The sequence below is a fragment of the Schistocerca gregaria genome, chromosome 8, assembly GCF_023897955.1.
Source record: "Schistocerca gregaria isolate iqSchGreg1 chromosome 8, iqSchGreg1.2, whole genome shotgun sequence".
NCBI classification, from domain to species: domain Eukaryota; kingdom Metazoa; phylum Arthropoda; class Insecta; order Orthoptera; family Acrididae; genus Schistocerca; species Schistocerca gregaria.
The window spans coordinates 397,749,918-397,777,860 of NC_064927.1; the positions used below are offsets into that span (position 1 = coordinate 397,749,918).

The 27,943-nt window shown below is 42.7% G+C and overlaps 1 protein-coding gene across 2 annotated transcripts in view; it reads right to left on the reverse strand.

The window, feature by feature from the left end:
- LOC126284636 (serine protease filzig-like) overlaps positions 1-27,943 on the reverse strand; it is a 290,556-nt gene that overhangs the window by 96,653 nt on the left and 165,960 nt on the right. For both annotated transcript variants that reach the window (XM_049983711.1, XM_049983712.1), the window contains exon 4: positions 8,379-8,649. In XM_049983711.1, coding sequence (XP_049839668.1) covers positions 8,379-8,649 — 271 coding nt within the window. The remainder of the gene's footprint in view (positions 1-8,378; positions 8,650-27,943) is intronic.

The window sequence follows — 27,943 nt, forward strand, 5'->3', positions numbered from 1 at the left end:
TCTACTTGTCGACGTGAGCTGTTATTTTCTAGACTACGAAAAGCTGCATGCTAGTGAGGAAAGCGTACTCACGTTTCAGCGTTGTTGCATTTATTTAATGCCTGCCAAACTAGTCTCATAGGTGTCGGATATCGTAAGAACTCTGGAATTCTTCTCGTTAATTTAAGTCAGATGCGTAACCCTAAAACTTCTTCAACTACGATATCTAACATCGGCCATCTAGCCCGAAATTAGTATCGTGTCAAGGTTCAGATTGGTATTGTCTCTGTCAGTGGCAGTCTTCCTCCGGAGATCAGTCATTAGTTATGTCGTTGGTGAATTCTTCGTCGTAAACGAAATAACCACAGTTCACTTTGGGCCAGGATATTACGAAAGTGGCTCGTCTAACAAATCGTAACTGATCTTATGCAGAGCAGTGTACCATCCATTGTTCGTTGTCAATTGGACTGGGTATACCAGGATTGGAAAGGTGGATTGTTTCTAATCTGTCCGCTGCTACACGAGGTGTCAATCTAATCTGCAAGGTGCATTACACATTCTCCCCACAAAATAATGAAAGGAAAAATAATAAATCTTCGCTAATAAAACCAATATAATTACAGCTCTGCGCCTGTTAGCATAAAGGTTTCAGATTAACTTTAAATGCGAACATTTTTAGCTTAGGCTTTACCGTGACTGTTACTGACATTAAATGAAACAACAACTTCACTGTTACCAGTCACCGTTTTATTTATTTCCACGACGCGTTTCGAAGGTTTAAACCTCCATCATCGCTTGGATTTACATTAGTAAGTAACACAACACACACTCACACACACAAATGTAATTCTTACTAATGTAAATCCACCCGATGATGGAGGTTTAAACCTTCGAAACGCGTCGTGGAAATAAATAAAACGGTGACTGGTAACAGTGAACTTGTTGTTTCATTTAAGGTTTCAGATGTTTAACGTAAAATACTGAACACGTTAAATACTTTTTAATCAGATGTTTGAAGCTGTGTTATCAATTTGAATTCGATTCGTTAAAGAACTGCGAGAGGATGATGCTGGCACATTTCTATTATATTAGTGAGCTAGAGGATAATAGGTCGACGATAGCATACCACACACTAGTCTCCTGTTTGTGCATAGGTGCGGTAGGCAACACTGCGGGTTCTTAACCCGTTCACACAGGCGTCTACCACCGGTAGCTCACGCTGGACCCTCCAATCGGGCGGCGCGCACCACCGCTGGCTTACGCTCAACTCTACCAATTATGCTACCAGCAATACACTACCGTACGACGTATTACGTATCAGCTAGGCGCAACGAACACCTGTGAATACAGTTCCGTGTGGCCCTTAAATACGAGGCTTGTCCAGAAAATAAGTTCCGATCGGTTGCGAAATGTACACCACAGTGAAAACCCGATGAAGCTTTGCACAGAAGTGTCGGATAGTGTCTCTAGTATGACCGTCGATAGCAACAAGACACTCTTTTCAGTTGTGAGCGCACTGTGAGCGAGTGGTGGTGCCTAAAACAACGATGTCTCCCGCCAAGTAGGAGGGCCCGCTGCGAGGCGTCGCCTTAATGAATGCAGCCCACCTAACACAACTGCCACGCATTTCTTTCTTCGTGGCAATTCTCAGCCGCACTCTGCAGGGGTAGTGACGACGCTACCGCAGCCTTTTCTATGGGAAGTGTTCGATCACCCACAACACAGCCCTAATTGGCTCGTCCTGAGTATCATCGCTGTTCACATTAAACGCTGGATACGAAGACAACACTTGGGTGCAGGCTATGCGCTTTAGACTAGCGTAGAGAATTATCGGAAAGCACAGGCGGCTGCCTTCTATGACGACGGTGTTGGAAATTTGGTATAACGCTCCGAAAAATGTCTAAGTCCGAGCGGCGACTATGTAGAGAAGTATCTGGAAAGTGTAGCTAACTCTTGCAAATAAAATGTTTCTGATTTTCTGTGGTTTCCATTTAGCGACCAATCAGAACTTACTTTCTGGACAGCCCTCGTAAAGAGCTTGCTGAACACCTGTGGTATGACACAATTCTTGATTAATTTAGTGTAAAATTATTTTCTGTCATTTCTCGTCGTTTTAAAAGAATGGGCCTATTCCACTTTCAGAATAGGCCAATATCTTCGCCTGTGGCGTTTATATACGATCACCTGATGGCGAGAAACAGAAAAAGCAGAACCGGCGGTTGAGGTAAAGCGTGAATATGCGCGCACGCTCCACAGCGAGAAACAAATCTGAGCACGGATGCCAACGTATTAAGATTTTAAAACTCCACTCTCGACGCAGTCAGTTGATAATTGACACCACAGAGCCACTCACGACGTGGTCTGAGGCTGATTTACGCGCAAGCACGTGGCACTCGCCCACAGCGAGTGCAGTAATACTCCGGACTTACACAGTAGGTGGGGCCTAGCGATAACCGTGTAAGCCGAATTCTCGTTAGGTTGGGGTCCATTCTTACACATAAAAACATACAAAATATGTTCAATAGGGACCAGAGACTAAAGAAAACAATGTAAGTTGAAGAAAAATGTTTAATAATATGTTCAACAATGCAACGAATTACACACCAGTACAGTGTCACGCATTTCAACATGTAAACCGCAATTATTGTTACATCGAAGCCTTCATAAAATCTAGAAATGTCGTCTGAAGAACCACTTTTTTTTCTTCTCACGCAGAATTTCGTCGTAGGACGCTAATCAATTTTTTTTATTCCCCGTTCTGTAGCAGAAATGCGAATTTCGTTGGTGTCTATTTTTTCTAAATTTGTTATCCTTTTTCAATCACACTGAGGCCTGAAGTCAATTTGGTAACCGTCATTTGATCTTCTGATTGAAGCAGGTCTAAGGAATCAGGTTGTTCAATGTTTTGCTTTTGCTTACGCACTTCTATAAGTTCATCAATCGTCAGCTCCTGACTGTGTAAATCTTGGAGTTCTTGAACGTCATCAACATGCACGTCTAAGTTGTTTGTTAAGATCGACGACTTCTGCAATCACGTTACCAATTCTATCACAATATGGTGCTGATTCCCCCCTGGGTTTCAGTGGCGAAAAAGGACACAGTTTTTTTCCGGATTTGTGTAATTTCATTCCAAGACTGTTCAGTAATTCTCACAGCTTCTGAAACATTGAACTGCTTCCAAAAGTATTTAACGGAGAGCTCGTTGTTTTGCCTCATAGCTTCATGTAGGTGTGCATACGATCGCCTTGTGTAATAAGCTTTAAACATTTTAATGACTAGTTGGTCCATCGGTTGAAGCAAGCTGGTTGTTTTCGGTGGCAAAAATACAACATTCTCACTTGGATCAAAATTAATTTGTATAAATCGAGGATGACCTGATGCTTTGTCGATTAATAACTTCAGTTTAACTTGTATTTGTTGGCAATAACGTTCGATTTCAGGTATGAAGTGATGATCAAACCAGTCCTCAAAAAGAGAAGCTCTATCATTAGACTTCCAAATCACGGGCTGTCCAATCTTAGATTCTTTTTCCGAAGCTCTTGGCTTGGTGAGCGGTAAACTAAGAGAAGTTCTAATCTGCAATCACCTGTAGCATTCGTGTCAGTCATCACTATCAATCGATTTTTGGCGGCTTTAAAACCTAGAAAAGGTCTCTCTTCACGAAAAACCGAAGTTCTTTATGGCATTTTATTTCAGAGCAGACCAGTTTCACCTATGTTTAATGTCGTTTGGCTCGTATATCCTCCTTCTTGTATCACTGCCTTCAATTTCTCTCTAGCAGTACTTGCCGCCTCTCCACTTTCTGCGATACTATGTCAATTACAACGATTTTTGAATAGGCCAAACCAACCGTTACTAGCGTTAAACATTAATCTTTGCCCGCGTTTCCAGCATGTTCATTCTACATCTCAGATAGCAGCTTAACTTCAGAGCACATCGTGTTCTGATCAACAGGACAATTTTTCACTCTTACTCTTGATTATCTCGCCGTTATTTTAACACTGTATCCATCTAACCGGTAGTGCCACGTCGTTTACGAATCTTACTTCAATTCTAAGATCGAGCTCTTTCCACAGCTTCGAGATTTTTTTAATTACCTTTTTTTGTTGTTGTGGCTGTTGATTCCAGTAGAGAAAACGTCTTTACCAATTACAAATTTTAATTTTTCCATCAAAATCTTTGAAAGTATTAAAGATACTGCAGTGCCTGTGTTGTTAAGAAGCAAAGTAGCATTGTTCTTCTTAACAACACACTAACTCTGCAATATCGTATTTATCCTCCGATACCGGGCAGCGACTTTCAATTAAAATGTCCTCTCCCATAAAGGAGTTACAAAATGCGTGAAGGAGTACAGGTTGTGACGGAGGGACGACGACATACGAAAGTTTGGGTCTGGTTATGTTTCGCGCAGAGCGCTTAAGGTGATCGGTCGCGTAAATCCGGTTTTGAGTCCAGGTTCGGCAAAAATTATTGCTTTTGCATTCCAACGATAACGATTTTGTTTCTCGAATGAAATTTTCACTCTACAGCGGAGTGTGCACTGATATGAAACTTCCTGACAGATTAAAACTGTGTGCCTGACCGAGACTCGAACTCGGAACCTTTGCCTTTCGGGGGCAAGTGTTCTACCAACTGAGCTACCCAAGCACGACTCACACCCCGTCCTCACAGCTTTAATTCCGCCAGTACCTCGTCTCTTCCAGGAGTGATAGTTCTGCAAGGTTCGCTAGAGCCCTTCTGTGAAGTTTGGAAGGTAGGTTGGTTGGTTGGTTTGGGGAAGGAGACCAGACAGCATGGTCATCGGTCTCATCGGATTAGGGAAGGGTGGGGAAGGAAGTCGGCCGTGCCCTTTCAGAGGAACGATCCAGGAATTTGCCTAGAGTGATTTAGGGAAATCACGGAAAACCTAAATCAGGATGGACGGACGAGGGATTGAACCATCGTCCTTCCGAATGCGAGTCCAGTGTCTAACCAGTGCGCCACCTCGCTCGGTTTTGGAAGGTAGGACACGAGGTACTGGCAGACGTAAAGCTGTGAGGACGGGACGTGAGTCGTCCTGGGTCGCTCAGTTGGTAGAGCACTTGCCCCCGAAAGGCAAAGGTCCCGAGTCTCGCTCCGGCACACAGTTTTAATCTGCCAGGAAGTATCAGTTTTTGTTTCTTCTTTGATGCAAATGATTCAGTTGTGGTTAGTTTTGGACGACATAGTTAGAATATATCAATCAAGCCAGCTCCGTGGAAAAAACAATTCTGTACGAAGCACGTCCGAACCCGTCGTTAACCGAACACCATGTGGGCGGAGTGGGAGGTGAGGACGTATGCGGGTCTCAAACAGAGGAATCGCTTCACTCCGGATTTACGTGAAATGTTAGTCGGAGTATTACTGTATTCTTCACTGCAGGCAAAAAGGAACAAAAAATCGCAATACCAAGGATTTGTGCGACAAACACGAAAGACGTCTATTCAAATTTCGCGTCACTTGCAAGAGGAAGTGTAACAGTGATTAAAATTCTTTTGGGTATTATGCCGCTTCATTGCTAAAAACTAACAACAATAATAAACTAAAACCGACGTTTCGTGCGAATTGTAACGGCCTTCCTCAGGGCACGACTGGTTTTTACATGGGGATACGTGGTTCTATTTATTACAATCGATGTCTGACGTCACTGTTGTAAAACGTTTAATCGGCCCTCTAATCTGATTGGCTACGTCATTTCGAATGAAATCCTCGAGCTTTCAATGACCATCTCTGCCATCGTCGCCAGAAGTTTAGTGACCGCCGGGGCTGCTACGGTTTCCCGCTTGTGTAGTTATGATGACATCATCAGCAGCCAATCAGATAGACCCAAAGTGGCGCGCTCGCGCGCGTAAGTCGACGCGGGCAGCTAGCGGAGCTATTGCCTGTGGCAGCACCGGTGACGTCAGGTGGCGCCAGGGGCAGGCGCCACGTTTGAAACTGGCGCTCCCGCGTCGCGCATCTGTCTTTGCTTTCTTTCGATGTCCAACACCAGTGTTTTGGCCCGCCCCCAAGATACGAGATATGTTGCGCCCTGTTAAAGACGACATTGCTCTTCGAGTGTCCTGCGTGTATGGTGTACCCTGTGAATGTGGCAGCATGTGTATCGGACAAACAATTCACACGGTTGCGGAGGTTGTACTGAGCACAAGCACCATATAAAACAAAGGGAGCTTGAAAAGTCGGCCATAGCGGAGCACTGCGTAGAAAACGGACGTAAAATACAGTTCGAAAATAAAAAAGTGTTGGGTCACGCATCAACATATTGGGACTCAGTGATAAAGGAAGCGGCCGAGATACGTTTAAAAAACAATTTCAATAGTGCTCAGGGGTAGACACTCAGCAGGGCATGGGGGCGGGCGTTGGACATCGACAGATGCGGGAGCGGCAGTTCCTAAAGTGGCGCCTGCCCCTGGCGCCACCTCACGTCACTGGTGCTGCCACGGGCAATAGCTCCGCTAGCTGCCGGGTCGACTTACGCGCGCGCGCTACGTTGGGTCTATCTGATTGACTGCTGATGATGTCATCATGCCTATATAAGAGAGAAACCGTAGCAGCCCAGGCAGTCAGTGAGTGAACTGCTGACGACGATGGTTATCGAAAGCTCGAGGACTTTTTTTCGAATTGACGCGGCTTGAAAACCGAGAACGTTTCGTTCATGTATGCCGTCGGGAAAGACTCCGAGGACACATTCCAGGGAATGTTTTCCAGCATGATAACGCTCGCCCACATTCCGCTGTCGTAACGCAACATGCCTTAAAGAATGTCACGTGTTGCCTTGGGATGCTTCATCACCAGATCTATCTCCAGTCGAGCAAATACGGGACATGATCGGACGAGAACTGCAGCGTCATCCAGAAACAGCATTAAACGTCCCTTTATATACCGACCAAGTTCAACAGGTACGGGAGTCAATTGTACAGACAGACATCCGACATCTGTACAACACAATGGATGCACGGTTGGATGCTTGCATTCAACATTCTGGCGGTTACACTGTTTACTGATGTACCAGAATTTTATACTTGCAATGGTCTATCTCTCTCTTAAATTAACTCGTAATCTTGCAATGTATTCCCAAATTTTCATTACTTACATTAATAGCTCCATCCATCTCAACCATCGAGGACACGGAGGATAGTGCCACTACTGTGACACCTCTGGTACGCCTCCCGTGAGACCCACATTCACAACTTATTGTCACGTAACTTATTGTCGGACATTTCCGTAAGAACAGATACCATCTGTGATCAAAAAGTCAGTATAAATTTGAAAACTGAATAAAGCATGGAATAATGTAGATAGAGAGGTACAAATTGACACACATGCTTGGAATGACATGGGGTTTTATTAGAACCAAAGAAATACAAACGTTGAAAAAATGTCCGCCAGATGGCGCTTCATCTGATCAGAATAGCAATAATTAGCATAACAAAGTAAGACAAAGCAAAGAATTCTTTACAGGAAATGCTCAATATATCCACCATCATTCCTCAACAATAGCTGTAGACGAGGAATAATGTTGTGAATAGCACTGTAAAGCATGTCCGGAGTTATGGTGAGGCATTGGCGTCGGATGTTGTCTTTCAGCATTCCTAGAGTGGTCGGTCGATCACGATACACTTGCGACTCCAATAATCGCACGGAATGAGGTCTGGGGATCTCGGAGGCCAAGCATCACGAAAGTGGCGGCTGAGCACACTATAATCACCAAATGACACGCACAAGAGATCTTTCACGCGTCTAGCAATATGGGGTGCTTTTTTTGTCCTAATAAAACCCCATGTCATTCCAAGCACGTGTGTCAATTTGTACCTCTCTATCTACATTATTAGGAGATTGATTCAGTTTTCAAATTTATACTGACTTTTCGATCACCCGGTATATATAGTTAAGGCTCACCGGCCATTTGACCATCTCCTTCTGTGCGGATGCACGAACAGTGCCCGAACTCTTACGGGAACGGGCGGTAAAGCCGCGAGTAATGAGTATGATGGGCTGGGGCACTATGAATATAGTGAGGGACAGTAAGTTGCGAATGTGGGTCTCACGGGAGACGTGCCGGAGGTAAGTCCCTGCAGTCGGACTATCCTCTGTGACCTCGGTGGCTCTGACTGTTGCTGGTTGGCCTCTGTGATAAAAAAAACTGAGTGGAAGGATCAACAAACGAACTTTAACGGATGTCATGTGACGTCCGCAACGACCAAACCTGACGATACAAAAAAAAAAAAAAAGATGGATAGAGCGTCCACCATGTAAGCAGGAGGTCCCAGGTTCGAGTCCCAGTCGAGGTACACATTTTGAACTGTCTCCGTTGAGTTATATCAACGCCTGTATGCAGCTAAGGGTAGTGTAAAACGGACGTAAGTGGGCGAGCGACTCACGGGTCGGGCTCTACTGGGCGCCGGTTGCCGTACGGGTCTGTGGGCCTGCGCGGCGTGGTGTAGCGGCCGCCCTCGTTGTTGAGCGGGTCCGCGCCGGTGGACGGTCGCACAGGGCGCGGCTCCTCGTACACCACGCCGCCCACGCCGCTCCCGCCGCCTCCTCCGCCTCCACCCCCGCCGCCGACGCCGCTACCACCACCGCTGGTGCCGCCGCCGCCGCCGCCGGAACTCACGTAGGGCGGACGAGTAGTCTGCCGGCTGCCGCTCGTTCCTGCAACAACACGGTCGAGGATCGTCGTAGGAGCGTTGCAAGGATCGCAAAGCACGGCCGGTTGGCCGTGCTGTCTAACGCACGGCTTTCAAGGCGGGAAGGAGCGCCTGGTCCCCGGCACGAATCCGCCAGTCGGATTTGTGTCGAGGTCCGGTGAACCGGCCAGTCTGTTGATGACTTTTAGGCGGTTTTCCATCTGCCTCGGCGAATGCGGGCTGGTTCCCCTTATTCCAAAAATGGTTCAAATGGCTCTGAGCACTATGGGACTCAACTGCTGTGGTCATTAGTCCCCTAGAACTTAGAACTACTTAAACCTAACTAACCTAAGGACATCACACACATCCATGCCCGAGGCAGGATTCGAACCTGCGACCGTAGCATCCCCTTATTCCGCCTCAGCTACACTATGTCGGCGATTGCTGCGCAAACAAGTTCTCCACGTACGCGTACACCACCATTACTCTACCACGCAAACATAGGCGTTACACTCGTCTGGTGTGAGACGTTCCCTGGGGGGGGGGTCTACCGGGGGCCGAACCGCACAATAACCCTGGGTTCGGTGTGGGACGGCGGGGGGTGAAGTGGACTGCGGTAGTCGTCGTGGGGTCCCCGGTTAACATACAATACAATACAATACAAGGATCGCAGGCTCCAGTTGGCAGGGAAGGAAGTTGCGCTCTACAACAGTAAAGCAATGGCCTCTACTGGCATGTAGACAAAAGTAGCTACCTCACAGTGTCCTGTCCTTTTAGCATTGATTCAATAGGAATGAAAATACTTGGAAGATTTGTAACTAAAGCCCTGGGGCTCATGAAATATATAACTGTAGAAAAGCTTCCAAAACAGAAGGTTTATTGCCCAGATCGCACTTGACACTTATCTTTATTATTAGTTTCAGCAAATTAACACTGAAGAGCCAAAGAAGCTGGGACGTCTGCCTAATATCGTGTGAGGCCGCCTCGAGCACGAGGAAGTGTCGCAGCACATGCCGCATGGACTCGACTAATGTCTGAAGAACTGCTGCAGGGAAGTGACACCATGAATCCTGCACCGATGCCCTTAAATCCGTAAGAGTACGAGCGAGTGGAGATCTCTTCTGAACAGCACGTTGCAAGACATACCAGATATGCTCAATAAAGTTCATGTGTGGGGAGTTTCGTGCCCAGAGGAAGTGTTTAAACTCAGAAGTGTGTTCCTGGAGCCACTCTGTATCAATTCTGGACGTGTGGGGTGTCGCATTGTCCTGCTGGAATTGGCCAAGTCCGTCGGAATGCGCAATGGATATGAATGGATGCAGGTGATCAAACAGGACGCTTACGTACGTGTCAGCTGTCAGAGTCGCATCTAGACGTATCACGAGTAACGCCAGTCAAATCGAACTTTCGAATGACATTCTTCAAGATAGGTTCCCGGGAATTACGCCGGATAATATTGTAAAAACCGCACAATATTTCAGCGAGACAACTGAAGATGGCGGACAGTTGTCTCGCTGAAATACTGTGCGGTTTTTACAATATTATCCGGCGTAATTCCCGGGAACCTATCAAGCAGATGCACCGCCGGGAAAGCCTCAAACAGCACGACATTCTTCAAGCACGGTCACGAAAGATGGCCTCTCCGTATTCCTTTAATGCGTCGATACTCGCCAATTGCAGCAGCTTTGTTGCTGTTCCTTTGATAAAACCACTTTCCGAGTAAAGCCCTGCTCACCTTACGCAGACCCATGCTGACCACCTGCAACTGTAATGCACACTGATGCTTGTATTTCAGCCCTAGGTCGCCGTACCGGTAACGACGCCTAACGGCAAGTCATGACACTAGCACTAATAACAACGCAAATTCTGCAGCGCACAGTCTGAACGTCATACAAATAAAGTTGAGTTCACATATGGTACACAGTTTTCCATCTACGCTGGCTCAAGTAGAGAAAGTTTAACTATAACCACACAGCGTATTGCATGCGCTCCTTGTTTTTGTTTTGAATCTTGCAGGTATTTTCATGACTATTAAGAATTCATTCACAGTTACAAATATTCAGGACTCTCTATGTGGGGTTGGGAAGCTAAGTAGGGCTAAGAAATTATTTTATACTTTTGAGTGTGCTACAAAAACGTGGTATTCATATAGTTACTTCGAGATTTCATCCAATTTCGGAAAGCTGGATCAGGGTTCAATCTTCCAGAAACGGTCACGTGGTGGCGGAGATTATAGTGGCAGTAGTAGTAGTAGTCGTAGTAGCAGCAGCAAACATTAGACTAACTAGTCTATACGTTCCATAGATCATTTGAACAATTCTTTTATCGAAATCATGCAGAACTGATTAGTTTGCAGGATATATATATACGAGATTAGTGTTAACATTAATGAACACTCTATTTTAGTCCTACTCATGCAACTCTATTTAAAAAGCAGTATTTTTACTAGCTGCCAGTTTTTAAGTAGATGTTGGTCAATGAAATGGACGGAGTTATCTGGGGGAAAAGGTTTTAAGTTACAACTTGCTTTGCTATCCGTCAGACATTTTATGTTATTGCGCAAATCATAAAACGTTTTTCTCACTGCACGTTAAAGTCCTTTCTGAGCCATGACAGCTATAATAATAGGTGCTAAAACGGAATATTTCCAGCTAGCGTGGGAGGGGGGGGGGGGCACGGACATCACCATTCTTCTCAAATTATGGTGGATTATTTATGAGCAATTTCTTCAGCGAATGTATGTATTGCGACAGCTCAGCAATACTTTCTAAGTGATGAGTTACCCAGAAAATTATTCCAGAAGGCAGCGAATGAACGTATGCGAACTATTTAAGGAGGTAACTTTGATTTCTTTCAAGATTAGCAGTTATACGAAGAGAATACCGTGGCTTATTTGTTTTTTAGTGGATCTTCCGGATAATTGTTTTAGGAAAGCAACTGCCAAATACTGACACAAATTTAACGTAGAACAAACTGAATTTGACATGAATATCTATTTCTACATGTAGCTCATATATACCAGCTTTCGTAACTTACTTTTAAACCATTCTTTCCACTTTTAATTAATAAGCCTCACTGCTTTGTATGAACGTACCTCCAGTAAGTTTCCACAGTGTTTATTTCCATTAACTGTGCATCATGATCAGATAGTCCATTGGCAATTGGGTGCACATCAGTTATTTTAGTCAGAGCATTGTCTGTAAATATGTTATCGGTCAGTGTCCTACTATCTTTCTGGACACCACCTGGAAAACTGACTACTGCAATTATACTGAAACACCGAAGTTATTATAGTTCATTTCTCCTGTCCGAATTTCAAGAGAGCTACTTTATACTAATTACAGCGAGCACAGAAGCATTTAAGAGATTTATATTCCTGCCCACCATATGAGAAAGGAACGGGGAAGAGTCCTAAAAAGTGGTACAACGGGAAGAACCATCTGCCACGCACATCACAAGCAAGATTTATAACGTTTCATTCCTTTTCACATTGCTATAAGAAAATCTGAGGTATACACGTTACAGAACCGTTCGCGGACTCCAAATTATGCTAGGAGTGTGTGTCGTGTGGGTCGGTGTCGTGTTGCTCGTCTGTGCTAGTACGTGAGTGTCGCCTTGCTGGCGATGCCGCCGGCTCAGCAGATCGGCTTTACCTGTGAGCTGGGTGGGGGGCTTTAGGGAGCCAAGCCGACAGGCGGAGGCGGCTTCGGCGCAGCGCGTTCCACTCACAGAGCCAGCTGCCGCATTCGCATCTGAACGCATTTCATCCTCCGAACACCTCGACACGTATTATCTTACCGCTGAATGGTGAATTTCATTTCTGATAAAAATGGAATGGTCAGACAACTAAAGGGTGAAAATGTTAATAGTTTTAAGTGCCATTTTTTTCACAAAACACGTTTTCAGTCCTACTGTGTTCTCGGAACTCTGATGCATATTACTAGACTTCCTTCAAGTGTCAGATCATGCAAAATATATCTGTTTAAAACAGCAGATAAAAATTCGCTTGATACCTTCTTAAGAGAGAGTCTCCATTCCTTCCAGCTAATTATGTAAGTGTAGGCCAGACATGGCTCAAATTCAAAGATACACCCAGTATCGACAGCAATACATAGATTCATTCCGCATAATTTAATAAGAGATGGGACTGATCCACCATGGTACACAAAACATGTTAGACCACTGTTGCAGAAGCAACGAAAAATGCATGCCAAATTCAGAAGAATGCAAAATCCCCAAGACTGGCTAAGTTTCACGGAAGCTCGAAATTTAGTGCGGACGTCAATGGGAGGTGCTTTTACTAGTTGTCGACCGGGGTGGCCGTGCGGTTCTAGCCGCTACAGTCTGGAGTCGCGCGACCGCTACGGTCGCAGGTTCGAATACTGCCTCGGTCATGGAAGTGTGTGATGTCCTTAGGTTAGTTAGGTTTAAGTAGTTGTAAGTTGTAGGGGACTGATGACCTCAGAAGTTAAGTCGCATAGTGCTCAGAGCCATTTGAACCATTTTTCTTAATAGTTTACACAATGAAACATTGTCTCAAATATGGCAGAAAACCCAGAGGTATTCTGGTCGTATGTAAAGTGCACCAGGGGCAAAAAACAGTCAATACTGCCACTGCGCAATAGCGATGGAAATGTTACCGATGATGGTTACTAAATACAGTTTTCCGTAATTACTTCACGAAAGAAGACGATGTAAATATTCCAGAATTCCAAACCAGGACAGCTTTTAGCATGAGTGACATAAAAGCAGATATCTTAGGTGTTGCGAAACAAATCACTTAAGAAAGGCAAGTCTTTCGGTTCTGATGGTATACCAATTAGGTTTCTTTCAGAGTATGCAGTCATATACAACACCTCACTTGACGAAAGGTCTGTTCCTAAAGACTGGAAAGTAGCACAGGTCACACCAATATTCAAGAAAGGAAATAGGAGTAACCCATTGAATTACAGACCCATATTACTGACCTCAATTTGCAGTAGGATTTTGGAGCGTATACTGTACTCGATCATTATGAATCATCTTGAAGAAAATGTTTTACTGATACATAACCAACACGGATTCAGAAAATATCTTTCTTGTGCAACGCAGCTAGCTCTTTATTCCCGTGAAGTAATGAGTACTGTCGACAAGGGACGTCAGATCGATTCCATATTCCTAGATTTTCAGAAGGCTTTTGATACCGTTCCTCACAAGAGGCTATTAATCAAATTGCCTGCGTATGGAGTATCGTCTTAGTTGTGTGACTGGATTCGTGATTTCCTCTCAGAGAGGTCATAGTTCGTAGTGATAGACGGTAGATCATGGGGGAGAACAGAAGTGATATCTGGCGTTCCGCAAGGTAGTGTCATAGGCCCTCTGCTGTTCTGATTTACATAAATGATCTAGGGGATAATCTAAGCAGCCCCCTTAGCTTGTTTGCAGATGACGATGTAATGTACCGTCTAGTAAAATTATCACACGATCAATTCCAATTACAAAATGATCTAGAGAGAATTTCTGTATGGTGCGAAAAGTGGCAATTGGGCTTACACAAAGAACAGTGCGAGGTCATCCACATGGGTACTGAAGTAAATCCGATAAATTTTCGGTAATTGCACAAATCTAAGGGCCATCAATTCGACTAAATATGTAGGAATTACAATTACGAGCAACTTAAATTGGAAAGACCACATAGATAATATTGTGGGGAAGGCGAAACAAAGACAGCACTTTGTTGGCAGAAAACTTAGAAGATGCGATAAACCCACCAAAGAGACAGCCTACATTACACTTGTCCGTGCTCTGCTGGAATATTGTTGCGCGGTGTGGGATTCTTACCAGATAGGATTGACGGAGAACATCGAAAAAGTGCAAAGAAGGGCAGCTCGTTTCGTGTTATCGCGCAATAGGGGTGAGAGTGTCACTGATATGATATGCGAGCTGGGGTGGCAATCACTGAGACAAAGGCGGTTTTCTTTGCGGCGAGATCTGGTTAGGAAATTTCAGTCACCAACTTTCTCTTCCGTTTGCGTAAATATTTTGTTGACACCCACCTAGAAACGATCATCATAATAAAATAAGAGCACTCAGAGCTCAAACAGGAAGATTTTTTCCCACACGCCATTCGAAAGTGGAATGGTAGAGAAGTAGTATGAAAATAGTTCGCTGAACCCTCTGCCAGGCACTTAATTGTGAATTGCAGAGTAAGTATGTAGATGTAGATGGAGAAAATGTTTTATGCTATCATTACTAGAAGGCCCATCATCTTTGTGCCATGCAGCGCTCACCTCCGGAGTCCGAAGTGCCATGCACCTACGTCTCCCGTTTGGTCTGGGATGGTTTCAAGACAACACAATCTTCCGATGAGCGAGTACAGCTTTATGAGCTGCGACAGAGATTTTTGCAATTATAGAGAAAAGGAAAGGCAGACAAGACTGTGATTCCACACGATCTACAAAAAGTCGAGTCGGCTAAGGGTATGATCGCATTCCATGTAATTCCACTACCTACAACTGACTTCTTTGATTATAAACGTACTACTAAGACGTCAATACAGACGTGTAAAATCTCCAAATGTAGTATGATCACAGTGTGTTACGCAACCATCTCAAACAGCTATTAAAAAATGCATTTTCTGAAACAGAAGAATGAAGAAACAGTGCATTCAAAAGAGGAAAGACCGTGGCTTATGGAAGCCATGCCGTACTTAATGTGAAAGACCAGGCATGTTCAGTAGCTGCAGAACATAAAGGTCTGTTTACGTTGACATTTCTTGAACCCTGCAGGCAAGTGTACTATGCACTTTGTAACACCTGATGCCAAGAAGCGACTAGTGTAAGAAACAGAAGTCACTATTGAAATTTTTATTAATTTAATTACGCTGTAAAGAATTAAGGAGATATGAAAAATAGTTTTTGCTGACTGCAGTTCTAGTTAAAACATTACTGCTGTATTTCTCTATTTATATTATCACAAAAAAAACAGTGCCACAGTATTAATGGAACTTAAAACAAAAACTTTCTTTTTGACACTTATAATCAGTTATTTCACTGGTATGACACACACAACTTTCTTAATAAATTATTTCTAATTTGTATAAGTTCTCCCAGTGGTGACGTGAGCAGCATAATTCTATTGCCTCAGAATACTTTCAGTTTAAGTGCAAAAACACATACCTCGGTTATTGATTCTCAAAAGAAATTTGAGATTTGGTGCTTAAAACGTTTGGCATTTCCAGTCAACATGTTTTTGCGAATTTAGTGGTTTTACTCGAACCGAAGTTTGAGTGTGAGCCGGAACCAACTGATTTGTCGTAAGCGAAGTCTGATGTAGTATTTGCGAACTTACTTCCTAATAATAGCCCTGTGTAAAATGTCAGTAGATTTACAGACAATGAAATTCGTTTTATCGAAAATTAATTAACTTAATTTAACAAACGAACCACTTTTTTCATAGATTTATGCCAAGAAGCATTTCGTACTTTCAGTTTACGTAATACTTTTATATCTTCGTCATTATTTTTGTTGGCTACATTTTGATCACTGCAGTTCCCCTGTGCAAAATAAATCGTTTAGCTACGTTTCCCGAATTGTGTTCTTATGTCTAATAGTTACATGCACTTTTTCTGTAGTTTGTAGCTTATTCTTTTCTCTTTTATATGCACAGCACAAATGTTCACTGATGTAATGCAGCATTCGTCATGTGCCCGAGCAACGGTGTGTTTACATTTGAAATTTTATCTGAAATCACATTACAGTTTTCTTGCACATTCCAAATTTCTGAAGACGTTTACGTTTATTGTATTAATACTGTTGACCTTAAAACTCGATAAGTGCTTCTGTACACTGTAATGTGTTTGACTGCGTTATTTTACAGATGTTTCTTTAAAACAATTAGTAGGATTGTATCAGCAGTTAACATGAATAGTTAATAACATATATTGATCTCGGGTGTGCTGTCAGTAACAAACTGCCACCCCATGGGGATATCTAGCAGTTGCCTCGTGGAAATGATGTGGTGTGAAAGAATCTTGTTCAAGCCTACGCTCTTCTTATAAATCTGAGATCGATTGCTACCAGTCTGTTCGAAATCGATTGTTTCACAAGGAAAATTCTGTGTTCGGCATACCCTAAATTCTACGTAATAAAATTTGAATTTAAAGTGGCATAACAGACAATTTCGGCCACTACACAAATTTCGCTCTCTTTCCAGATCGATCTTTTACTTATATAAATTTTACTAACTTTTCGTGTTGTTTAATTTTTTCTATTAGGAATGTCTTTTCGCCAGCTTTACATCGTGGTCGCGGGGGCCCTACATGATATCAGGTAGGTGTACCAGTGTCTTTGGCTCTTCAGTGTAAATGTATTGCGTAGTTGTTACAATTTGTTACATTTTGTCATGTTTTTCTCCTGTTTTTGATTCTCATGACAAAATGTAACTTAGTAACATGTTGTAACTACTATGTGATACATTTACTGTGAGTATAAAAAAGAAACATGTATTACAGGCTACAGAAGATGCTTCCCAAATAAAAGAAGCGAAACGCGTAGGGAAATAAACAAACTGCCCTTCATTTAGTTGCATAGTCGGAACATGCCGCCACGAATTAAAATTCATAGGCATTACGTATGTATGAGGCATTCGTGGCTGGTTGCATCAAACCAGTCAGAAGACTGATGACACAAAAAAAGGTATGCTTCGTGAATATTCAGTGTGACGTTTCTGTGGTCGTCAATAGCGTATCACTGTGAATCCATAAACACATATTTGCGATTTACCGTTACCTGTAAGTCGTCACGAAAAGAGCATCCTATGACCACGAGATCTGTGCGAAAAGTTCACTATTCGAATAGCAGAACACTTCACTAGTTAGTTAATACTAACTGTTCTGGATTCAGCCATATAAGTAACAAAAAGTTACTTCGGAAAACAACTGATAACATGTACTGGTCAACTTTTATGTTACATATTACGGAAGTATAAAATGAAACTTCTGCTAGTAATGATATACAACCTACTGTCACAGTGTTTCACGTTGGGACGATTCGCAGACGACTGGAGAGAGTCTTTCTTTCGGCCAGCGATGTACTGCTCATCGCGGGGTGGCGAGCGTGTATCGCCGGAACTTGGAGGAGAAAAGCGCGGACCTCTGGAGAGAGTTGTGAACGGGCAAGTGAATTGGCGGTTTACCGCCGAACGGATTGCAGCGCTTCGTCGAAGCTGAGTTTACATCAGTTACGAGGGGATGTGGCGTCGAAGTACACTTTAAAATGTGTAGCAGACAACAGTGGAAGCCGAGCGGTTTTGGGACGAGTTGTGAAGCCGTCGCGTACGGGCTTGCATGGAGAGACATTCGACATGAAGAAAGTTACTCTCTGCAGCGGGGTGCGTTGATCGTATCAACCGTACTGGGCGGCCGCTTACGGCAGCTCGCTAAACTGGATACACTCAGTCCTAAGCGCCTTCACTCGCTGCCACATTGGGAAGGCATTGTTCGCAGGTGCTAAGTTGTTCTGCGTCGCTGAATAGAATTGAGCTTTGCTTCGGCGTGATATGGGTGAGTATCTGCAAGCCTGCAAAGCATTGTTCATTGCCTGTGCGTCAATTGTTTATTGTATTTTGACCAACTCCTAACAGCACTGAGCTTTATTAGTCTTATTGGAATTTGGTATGTCAATTTATTTGTCGCTTTTTTTTTTTTTTTTAAAAAAAAGAAGCTTTAGCTTTCGTATGTTTCTTAAAGCTCCTTTTAAAGCTTCTGTGTCATTTCCATTTAAGTACCTCAAGCAGTATTCAATTATCTCAAGCAGGAAGAGTTTATCGAAACACACACTTGTTAAATTAACTTAGATTTGCAATGATTGGCTCATTAGCTTTGTTACTAGACGGCTATTGCTATAGAGTGCTGCCTTCTTTCCAGGAAAGTTAACTGCTGAGTAATTTAGCAACGCTGCCAACTGATGCTGTGTATATTTCTTTTAAATTTAGCCAGCCTGAATGGCAGAGCGGTTCTAGGCGCTACAGTCAGGTACTGCGCGACTGCTACGGTTGCAGGTTCGAATCCTGCCTCGGGCATGGATGTATGCGATGTCCTTAGGTAAGTTAGATTTAAGTAGTTCTAAGTTCTAGGGGACTGATGACCACAGCAGTTAAGTCCCATAGCGCTCAGAGCCATTTGAATTTTTTTAAATTTAGATTTTAAAGTCTTCATTTTTATAAAAATATTTTGTAATAATTTAGTCATAGTTACTGCCATTGTGTTTCACAATCCGAGGCCGTGGTGGGTTGTGGTCTTGTGAAATCGTTATTCTTGAAGTTACTTGTATGCTCGTTTTTGTTTTAGAAATTTTCTTTACCAACGTGCATTCAGTGTGTTCATGACACGAGAGACCGCCGCTGTTGGCATAATGTGGGGTCTGGCGGCTTCTTGTGTCCCTCTGAACAGCCTTTGTAATCAATGTTTTTTGGTTACAGTTATTTATTTGATGTAAAATATCGTAATGAAGTGTTATGAATTCAAAATTGTTGCATCTGGGTTATATTCCCAATCAATCCCGAGTTTGTGCGTAATTCTGCCCATTCCCCTGGGTTCATGAATGTCCTTGGTCTGTATTTCATTTGTTTGAAATCTAATCCAAAATTTATATACATTTATAGCTTATACTCAAGTTTCACTTTTTCATGTTCTGTTTTCATAACGAAAGAGAAGGTTAGTTCAGCAACAGGACAGACTCTATGTTTGCTAAGGAAGCGAAAGCGTGTTATCTAGAGTAGTGTTCTGTCTTCGTTGGAACCCCAGTGGAAGCGGGCATAAATGGCTAGTTTGTCTTCAGTTACTATTGCACCAACAGAAAAAGAAGCAACGCTCCATTTTCCGGTGGTTTAAATGGACATCCTGATATTTACTTTGATAGTTGTGGTAGCACCGCGGAATGAACCAAGGCAGCAAATTTAGGAAAAATAGTTTCGTAATCCATCTTGGTTCAACGTAGCAGTCAGTATGTTAGACTGCTCCCACGTTCCTTGCATTAGACCGCAGAGTTCACGGATGTCAAAAATTTTCTAAAATTCGTGGAGGCTTACTCTCTACAACAAGGCAACAGCTAAATGTTTAGTTGAGCTCCTGGTTCTTTTATTATTCTTTCTACGATCTCACTCTCATAGTGACGAAGTCTTAATATACTGGCTACTTCCATGCCGCAAATAAGCTGCGTCAAGAGTCACAAAAGCTGATGGAATTTATTAAATTATGTTCCCGTAATTTCTCTTGTGCCCAGTGACAGAACTGTACACGGAGTTCAAAGTCGTCGCCATGAAATTCCCGGTGCATAGAAACATTGTACGAGTGAACTCGATGTTGATGTAGAATTCTCAACGTTTTTGAGATTCCCGATTCTCGCGCAATTTGTCTGCTACTGATGTACGGATTAACCGTGACAGCAGCTAAAACACCTACTTGGGCATCATCATTTGTTGCAGGTCGTGGTTGACGTTTCACATGTGGCTGAACACCTGTTTCCTTAAATAACGTAACTATCCGTCGAACGGTCCGGACACTTGGATGATGTCGTCCAGGATACCGAGCAGCATACATAGCACACGCGTGTTGGGCATTTTGATCACAATAGCCATCATCAACACGATATAGACCTTTTCCGAAATTGGTAAACGGTTCATTTTAACAAGGGTAATGTATCACGAAGCAAATACCGTTCGCACTGACGGAATGTTACGTGATACCACGCACTTATACATTTGTGACTTTTACAGCGTCATCTGTCAGAAAGCGAAAAAAGTGGTCCAACTAAAACATTCATATTTCTTTACGTACTACACGAATATGTAAAAAAAATGGAGGTTCCTATTTTAAAAAACGCAGTTGAAATCCGTTTGACCTATGGCAGTGACATCTAGCGGGCCAACCATAGCGCCATCTGGTTTCCCCCTTCAAGCTAGACAAGTTTCGTTCTTTGTAGTTTTTTAGTTTGAAGCTTATTTCGTGCGATATTTGGACCGGTCACGATCAGTGGACCACCCTTTATATTTTATAAACAAATGTATTTCGATTTTTAGGTTTTATTTCCGGTACTTGCCTGGAATGAAATATGAATTTCGAAGCTGAGAACAATCAGATCTTAGATTTCATTTCTGAAACCTATAAATCCAAGTGAATATAGTCAGTGGTCATTTTTTCCTAAGCTATTCTTGCTTCATTGTTATAAGTGTTATAAGTGTTGAAAAAGTTTAGCCTATATCCAAGCGTTCTGCTATTTGGTGCGACGTGTGGGCCGTTTTTGCAAGATTTCAATAAACAAGACCGCTAAGACTGTTGGAATTCTTCAATGGGGAACACGAGCGGTTTCGCAAATTAAATTTGCATCTTCAGGTGCTTCACTGTATACAAAGAAATAAAAGAGCTTATCAGATATTTAGCCACGCTAAGAAACGGACATATAAAATAGGTAAGGTCTAGGTCTACAAAAATAAGCTTCCTATTCGTCTGATTATAAGTACAAAGAGTGGACTAGGTTATTTGGTTGAGAAAATGCTAGCAGATTACTTAAATAAGAATTTTAGGCATACCACTCAGCTTAACTGAGAGGGAAATTCCATGACAGGCCACAGAACTAGATTGATGACGTTTTCGAGATTTTGGAAAGGTTTCTACAGTTTAATTATTTTAGGTACGGAGATAGATATTACGTGCAAGGACAGGGTTTGGCTATGGGCTCACCACTCTCCTAGTACTTAGGACATCTACATGACAGACCTAGAGTCCCGTATTAATAAAGATCTACGTCAGTTTTCCAGTAACTTCTTATTATGGTGTCGCTGTTTTGACGACTTCTGCTTGCTGATAATGGGTCGCACCACGATTTATAAGATTTTCTTCAGGAGCGCAATAACCAAAATGTGAATATCCAGTGCATCATGGAACGGAGTGCGAACGAAACATTGCCGTTCCTAGATTTGTAAATTTCGTGACAATGGGAATTCCTAGTTCTTCGACCTACTCATGGTAACATAAAGTGGCAGCATTTCGCTCCGTCCTGCATAAGTCACGTAGTGTCCCACTGTTCAGCGTAGCTTTTGAGAGTGAGTTACGCATAATTAGGTACATAACCAACTCCAGTGGCTATGAAGCAGATGTCGTCCATAAAATTAATAGCATTATAAAAAATAAAAAGGAATCTCCCTCAAATGCAGCACAGAGATTACATGGCGAGTATACTATCCTGATCGCTCTACGCGATAATGTTGTGAAACATATGAATTACTATAAGTTTCTTTACTATGGAAAGATGTACAAGAGATTAGGTAAACAGCAGGCTCAAAGGGTGTAACACCAGCCTATTTTATCCCAAAAAAAAAAATAACGGCCAAAAATTTAGACAGAGAGAGGAATCAAAAAGGGAGTTATTTAAATCTCCGGGGGTGTGTAGGATTTCTTGTGACAGCTGCCCTTGAAAATGCATACGCCAAACGGGGAGAATTTTCATGTAAGATTTAGGGATCATACTGCTAACTCCAGTAAAAAGTCAACTTTGAGTGCTCACTTGCAGCAGACGGGGCACACAGCTTCTGACTATGCCACCAATCTTCAAATACTTCACTGGGAGAAAAAAAATCGTAATGTTCTAAGTATTTTAGGAGAACTGAAAAGAGCCCGAGAAAATACCTTCAACTCCCATACAGATTTACGTCACATAAATGTCCCATTCAATTTGGATTATTTAAGTGTATAACGTTTACAGCCCTATCGTTGTTTTTTATTAATGTAAAAGATTTTTCCATTTGTGAAAACAATTTTATTAGTTGTAGGGACACTGTATTGGATAGTGCTGGCATATAGGACCCTAGATAGTATTAGGTAGCCTTTTCAGTTTTTTTAAAGGATCACACCGCCATTTGACTGCTTTATTGGTTGTTCGAGTACAACCCAGGTTTTGATCTTTTGTGTCATTTTCAGGAATTTGATTTTATGTCTTTAACATATATTGCAGAACACTTATCATGTTGTCCGCCCACGGTACCACCGGCACGGTAGCCCAGCTTGTTCGGTCAGAGGGTTAGCTGTCCTCTGTAATAAAAAAACTGAGTTAATCGATGAGCAACGAACTTAAACGGACGTCTTAAGACGTCCGCCCCGAACAGATGCAACGAACAAAAGCGAACAAAATGAGATTAAAAAAACACACACAATAAATCTGTAGCTCAGTGGTCAGCGCGACAGACTGTCAATCCTAAGGGCCCGGGTTCGATTCCCCGCTGGGTCGGTGATTTTCTCCGCTCAGGGACTGGGTGTTGTGTTGTTCTAATTATCATTTCATCCCCATCGACGCGCAAGTCGCGGAAGTGGCGTCAAATCGAAAGACTTGCATCAGGCGAACGATCTACTCGACGGGAAGCCGTCGTCACACGACATTAATTATTACTATTTATCATGTTGCGAAGCTCAAAGTTGGCCATAAGAAAAATATTAGCTCCCCACGTAATGCCAGATGTTAGACGTAAAATCAAATACTTGAAAATGGCATAAAAGGCCTAAACTTGGGTTGTACTTAAATAAACAATAAAATTGTCAAATGGCAGTACGTTCCTTTAAAAAATGTTTAAGGTTTTTTCTCAGCAACATCAAAAACCTTTTGAAATTGGTCGTAACAGTAATTCTGACTTATTGGACTCATAAACAAAGTGTATTATTTCGGATTATTGCAGTGTGGTAATTTAAAATGTGCAGCCAGCCCCCAACATTTCAATCAAGATCGTTGGAACTTAACGGTTGCGACACTGCGCATGCACGGCTTTCCCCGTAGGCCTTGCTACAGAAAGCGGTTGTTGCCGCCGGCAAGAACACGGCTATCTCTCCAGGCTACTTACGATGGAGGTAAAGTGTAACCCTATTGACAACTGTTTCTCTTTTAATGTTACAAACGTATTTCAATTACTTTTATCATAAATTAATTCAACAGCTACTACGTTCTTAACTCGACGTTATTGCTGCGTAGTTTTATAGGTTGGGGATGGTCCTTAGCCCCCAATACATTTTATCATAGAAGGTCGCACATTCGTGAGTCGGAAGTGTTAAATACCTGGAGGTAAATGTCGGGAATGGCTTTATCCGGTTTAAACAAGACCTTTAATCTATTGACTGTAAGTAGACACAGACCTTACCTCTCTCATTTGTCCGTATAAATATCTGATAAACTCTTTTATTCCTTCGTATACAGTGAAGCACCTGAAGGTGCAAATTTAATATGCGAAACCGGTCGTGTCCTCCAATAAAGAATTCTAAAAGTCGCAGCGATCTTCTTTATTCAAATCATGGAATATTTCGGCTGTGGTTGTCCTGCATATAAAATAAAGTTTTTTTTTTCAGTTCTAACAGTTGACAGTTGCTAAACGCAACGTCTCTTACCTATCTGTGGTATTTATTAGATGAAGTGCGCTTCCACCGTTTGCAGTCTTTCTTCTTCTCATTTCAATGAGTTTCTTTAAATCACAAGGACATCTTTTATGCTACATACGTAAATAAATTAATAAAGTATACATGAACATATTTACTTTTATTTATTTTGCTTTGGCATGATGTATTTTCTCAGGCAACTATAAATCGGGCTGTAGGTTTCAGGAATCATTTTCGATAATAATTGTGGGGACATTACGGCACTAAATTTGTGGAACTGGTAACTTCTTTCAGTTTGTAGAGACCGTAACGTAGCTAACAGCCTTTCTTCGCAGCTTATAACCTCTCTCATGACTGTATTCTATTTCGTTAAGAATAGTTTGATGTTGTTCAGCAGGTCCGAAAAGCATCTTTCATTTATTCTTAGATAATTACGGAAATCATGGGTTCCCAGCTTCTTAAGCAACAGAGCGTGCGTGAATTTCTTTCTCTGCATTAGCCATTTATTTGTGTACAGCTTTGGCTGGGCTATTTTTGGCCGTGTTATCCTAAAACAGTCAAGGCAAACCCCATTTTATGCTTCTGTGTAAAACTAAGCGGGATTTATGTTTGCTCATCTACATCCACGTTCGGCAAACCACTGCGAAGTGCATGAGGGGTGGGGTTGGGTGGGGTGAGGGGTGGGGGTGGGGGTGGGGGTGGGGGTGGGGGTGGGGGGAGAGTTGCCATTGCACCATTTACAAGGACTTCGTTCAGTCCCATTCACGTATGGAGTGCGGAAAGAAGGATTCTCTGAGTGGGTTGCAGTTAGTTTAATCTTGTCTTCGTGATCCATACTGGAACGATATGTAGAGGGTTCATCACTCACAGTTGTTTATAGAGCCTACTAGCTAGGCTTTTTCATGATAGTTTGTGTCTTTCTCCAAGCGTCGACATCTGTGTGATGCTCGCTCAAACAAACCTATTACCATTCGTGCAGCCATTAATTGTACACAGAAGCTGGACAGAAGTGTCGAAACAACCCTAGAAATGCTTGACTGAAGATAAATGCAGATGCTAGACAACCGTGCACATTGCACTGTTATATTTTACCACGAACGGAACCTGTGCAATGCCCTCAATACGTTGCAAGTGTCAGTGGCGGTCAGTATAGTATACTGTGTAGTTGCGAGTGCATTATGTCCGAGCTAAGTGAAACTGTATGTGAGCATATTGTTGGTGCTCATATGGTGGGTGCTTATGCAACCAAGGAAGGCCAAGTGTTCGGTCTTTTAAGCAGCACCGTATCCAAGATTTAGCGGACAATGTTCCTGGATGCGCTACGTGTTCCTTCCTCTCGCCACATGAGGGAAAGTCCAGATGCGGGGTGTTCAGAAAGTAGCCATACAGTACCATGTTGCGGTGTGCTAAGTAATGACCATATGGTTGTAAATTATTAATACAACATTTTCTATTGTTTAATGTATCTGAACCATATTTGACCAGGTATTTGTATTTGTTCGCAGGTCCGGTTTGATTGCAGACCAACGTCTTGTGTGACACCATTGTGATCGAGATCATCATGCTGACGCCTGAACAAAGACTACTTCTTGTGGAGCATGTTCCGCAGTGGAGACAAGGTTACCTCAGCAGTAGAAGCTGCGTTTGTAGCAAAGTTCCCAGAAGTGAAGCTGACTAACCGCAATGCTGCACGGAACCCCATCACCCAGTTTCTAAAGACCGAAAGCGCTCATAATACTCCGAAATCAGGCCGGCCATACACATCCGAAGAGAAGGTGGCGGAGGTGCAAGACATGATGCTTCAAAGTCCAAGGAAATCGGTTTAACGACTAGCTCAGCAAGCCCACGTGACCATGGGTTCCGCTCACAAGATTCTCCGGAAGTCACTGTCCATGTACCCGTACAAAATTTCGGTTGTGCATAAACTGAGAGACAGCGATCGACCGGCGCGGTGAACTTCTGCAACTGGTTCTTATCCTTCCTGCAGAACTATCGTGAGGGGAATCCTGACGCAACGTTTTTCACGGATGAGACATAGTTTCACCTCTCCGGTCACGTGACTAGCCAGAATAGTCGTGTGTGGACTACGGTGAATCCGCATGAATTTAAGGTGTCCCAACTGCATGACCAAAAGATTGGTATTTTGTGCGCCGTGACTCGTAAACGCATCATAGAGCCGATCTCCTTTCAGAACACCTTGAATGGAGAATGGTACTGCACGTGCATTCTGGAGCCCTTCATAGGGAACTGAATGAGGGCGAAATTGAGAAAGCCTGGTTCCAAGGTGTCGCGGTCCAGCACAGTTTTGTAATGCGATCGGAACGTTTACGACAATCTGAGGGTTGTCTGAGTGTCAACCTTTATTGTCGGAGATGAGAGGGAGAAAGCTCTCCGAGGTAGAACTGGGTGGTTATTGGTGACAGTGGTAATCTGTTAGGATTAATGACAGGCTGGGTATGCTGAAGAATTCAGTATTTATTTAGGTAATATCTTTATTCCCCTTAAATAACTTATAAAAGAGGTGCCAGTTCCTAACCTCTTTCTGTATTACTTGTCAGACTCAATTAACTCTTATCAGCAGGTCACTCGCCTAATCTTACAAGAGAGAATTACTATTCCGTAAATTGTTCTTGTTAATTACGGAACTACAAATGCTAGCTGTTCATTGAGACAAAGACAGATCGTCTCTGTTCAGAGCTATTACCCAAATAGATGTTGTTGTTGTGGTCTTCAGTCCTGAGACTGGTTTGATGCAGCTCTCCATGCTACTCTATCTTGTGCAAGCTTCTTCATCTCCCAGTACCTACTGCTACCTACATCCTTCTGAATCTGCTTAGCGTATTCAACTCTTGGTCTCCCTCTATGATTTTTACCCTCCACGCTGCCCTCTAATACTAAATTGGTGATCCCTTGATGCCTCAGAACATGTCCTACCAACCGATCCCTTCTTCTGGTCAAGTTGTGCCACAAACTTCGCTTCTCTCCAATCCTATTCAATACTTCCTCATTAGTTGTGTGATCTATCCTTCTAATCTTCAGCATTCTTCTGTAGCACCACATTTCGAAAGCTTCTATTCTCTTCTTGTCCAAACTAGTTATCGTCCATGTTTCATTTCCATACATGGCTACACTCCATACAAATACTTTCAGAAATGACTTCCTGACACTTAAATCTATGCTCGATGTTAACAAATTTCTCTTCTTCAGAAACGCTATCCTTGCCATTGCCAGTCTACATTTTATATCCTCTCTACTTCGACCATCATCAGTTATTTTGCTCCCCAAATAGCAAAACTCCTTTACTACTTTAATCGTCTCATTTCCTAATCTAATTCTCTCAGCACCACCCGACTTTATTCTACTACATTCCATTATCCTCGTTTTGCTTTTGTTGATGTTCATCTTATATCCTCCTTTCAAGACACTATCCATTCCGTTCAACTGACCTTCCAAGTCCTTTGCTGTCTCTGACAGAATTACGATGTCATCGGCGAACCTCAACATTTTTATTTCTTCTCCATGCATTTTAATACCTACTGCGAATTTTTCTTTTGTTTCCTTCACTGCTTGCTCAATATACAGATTGAATAACATCGCGGAGAGACTGCAACCCTGTCTCACTCCCTTCCCAACCACTGCTTCCCTTTCATGTCCCTCGACTCTTATAACTGCCATCTGGTTTCTGTACAAATTGTAAATAGCCTTTCGCTCCCTGTATTTTACCCCTGCTACCTTCAGAATTTGAAAGAGGGTATTCCAATCAACATTGTCAAAAGCTTTCTCTAAGTCTACAAATGCTAGAAACGTAGGTTTGCCTTTCCTTAATCTTGCTTCTAAGATAAGTCGTAGGGTTAGTATTGCCTCTCGTGTTCCAATATTCCTACGGAATCCAAACTGATCATCCCCGAGGTCGGCTTCTACTAGTTTT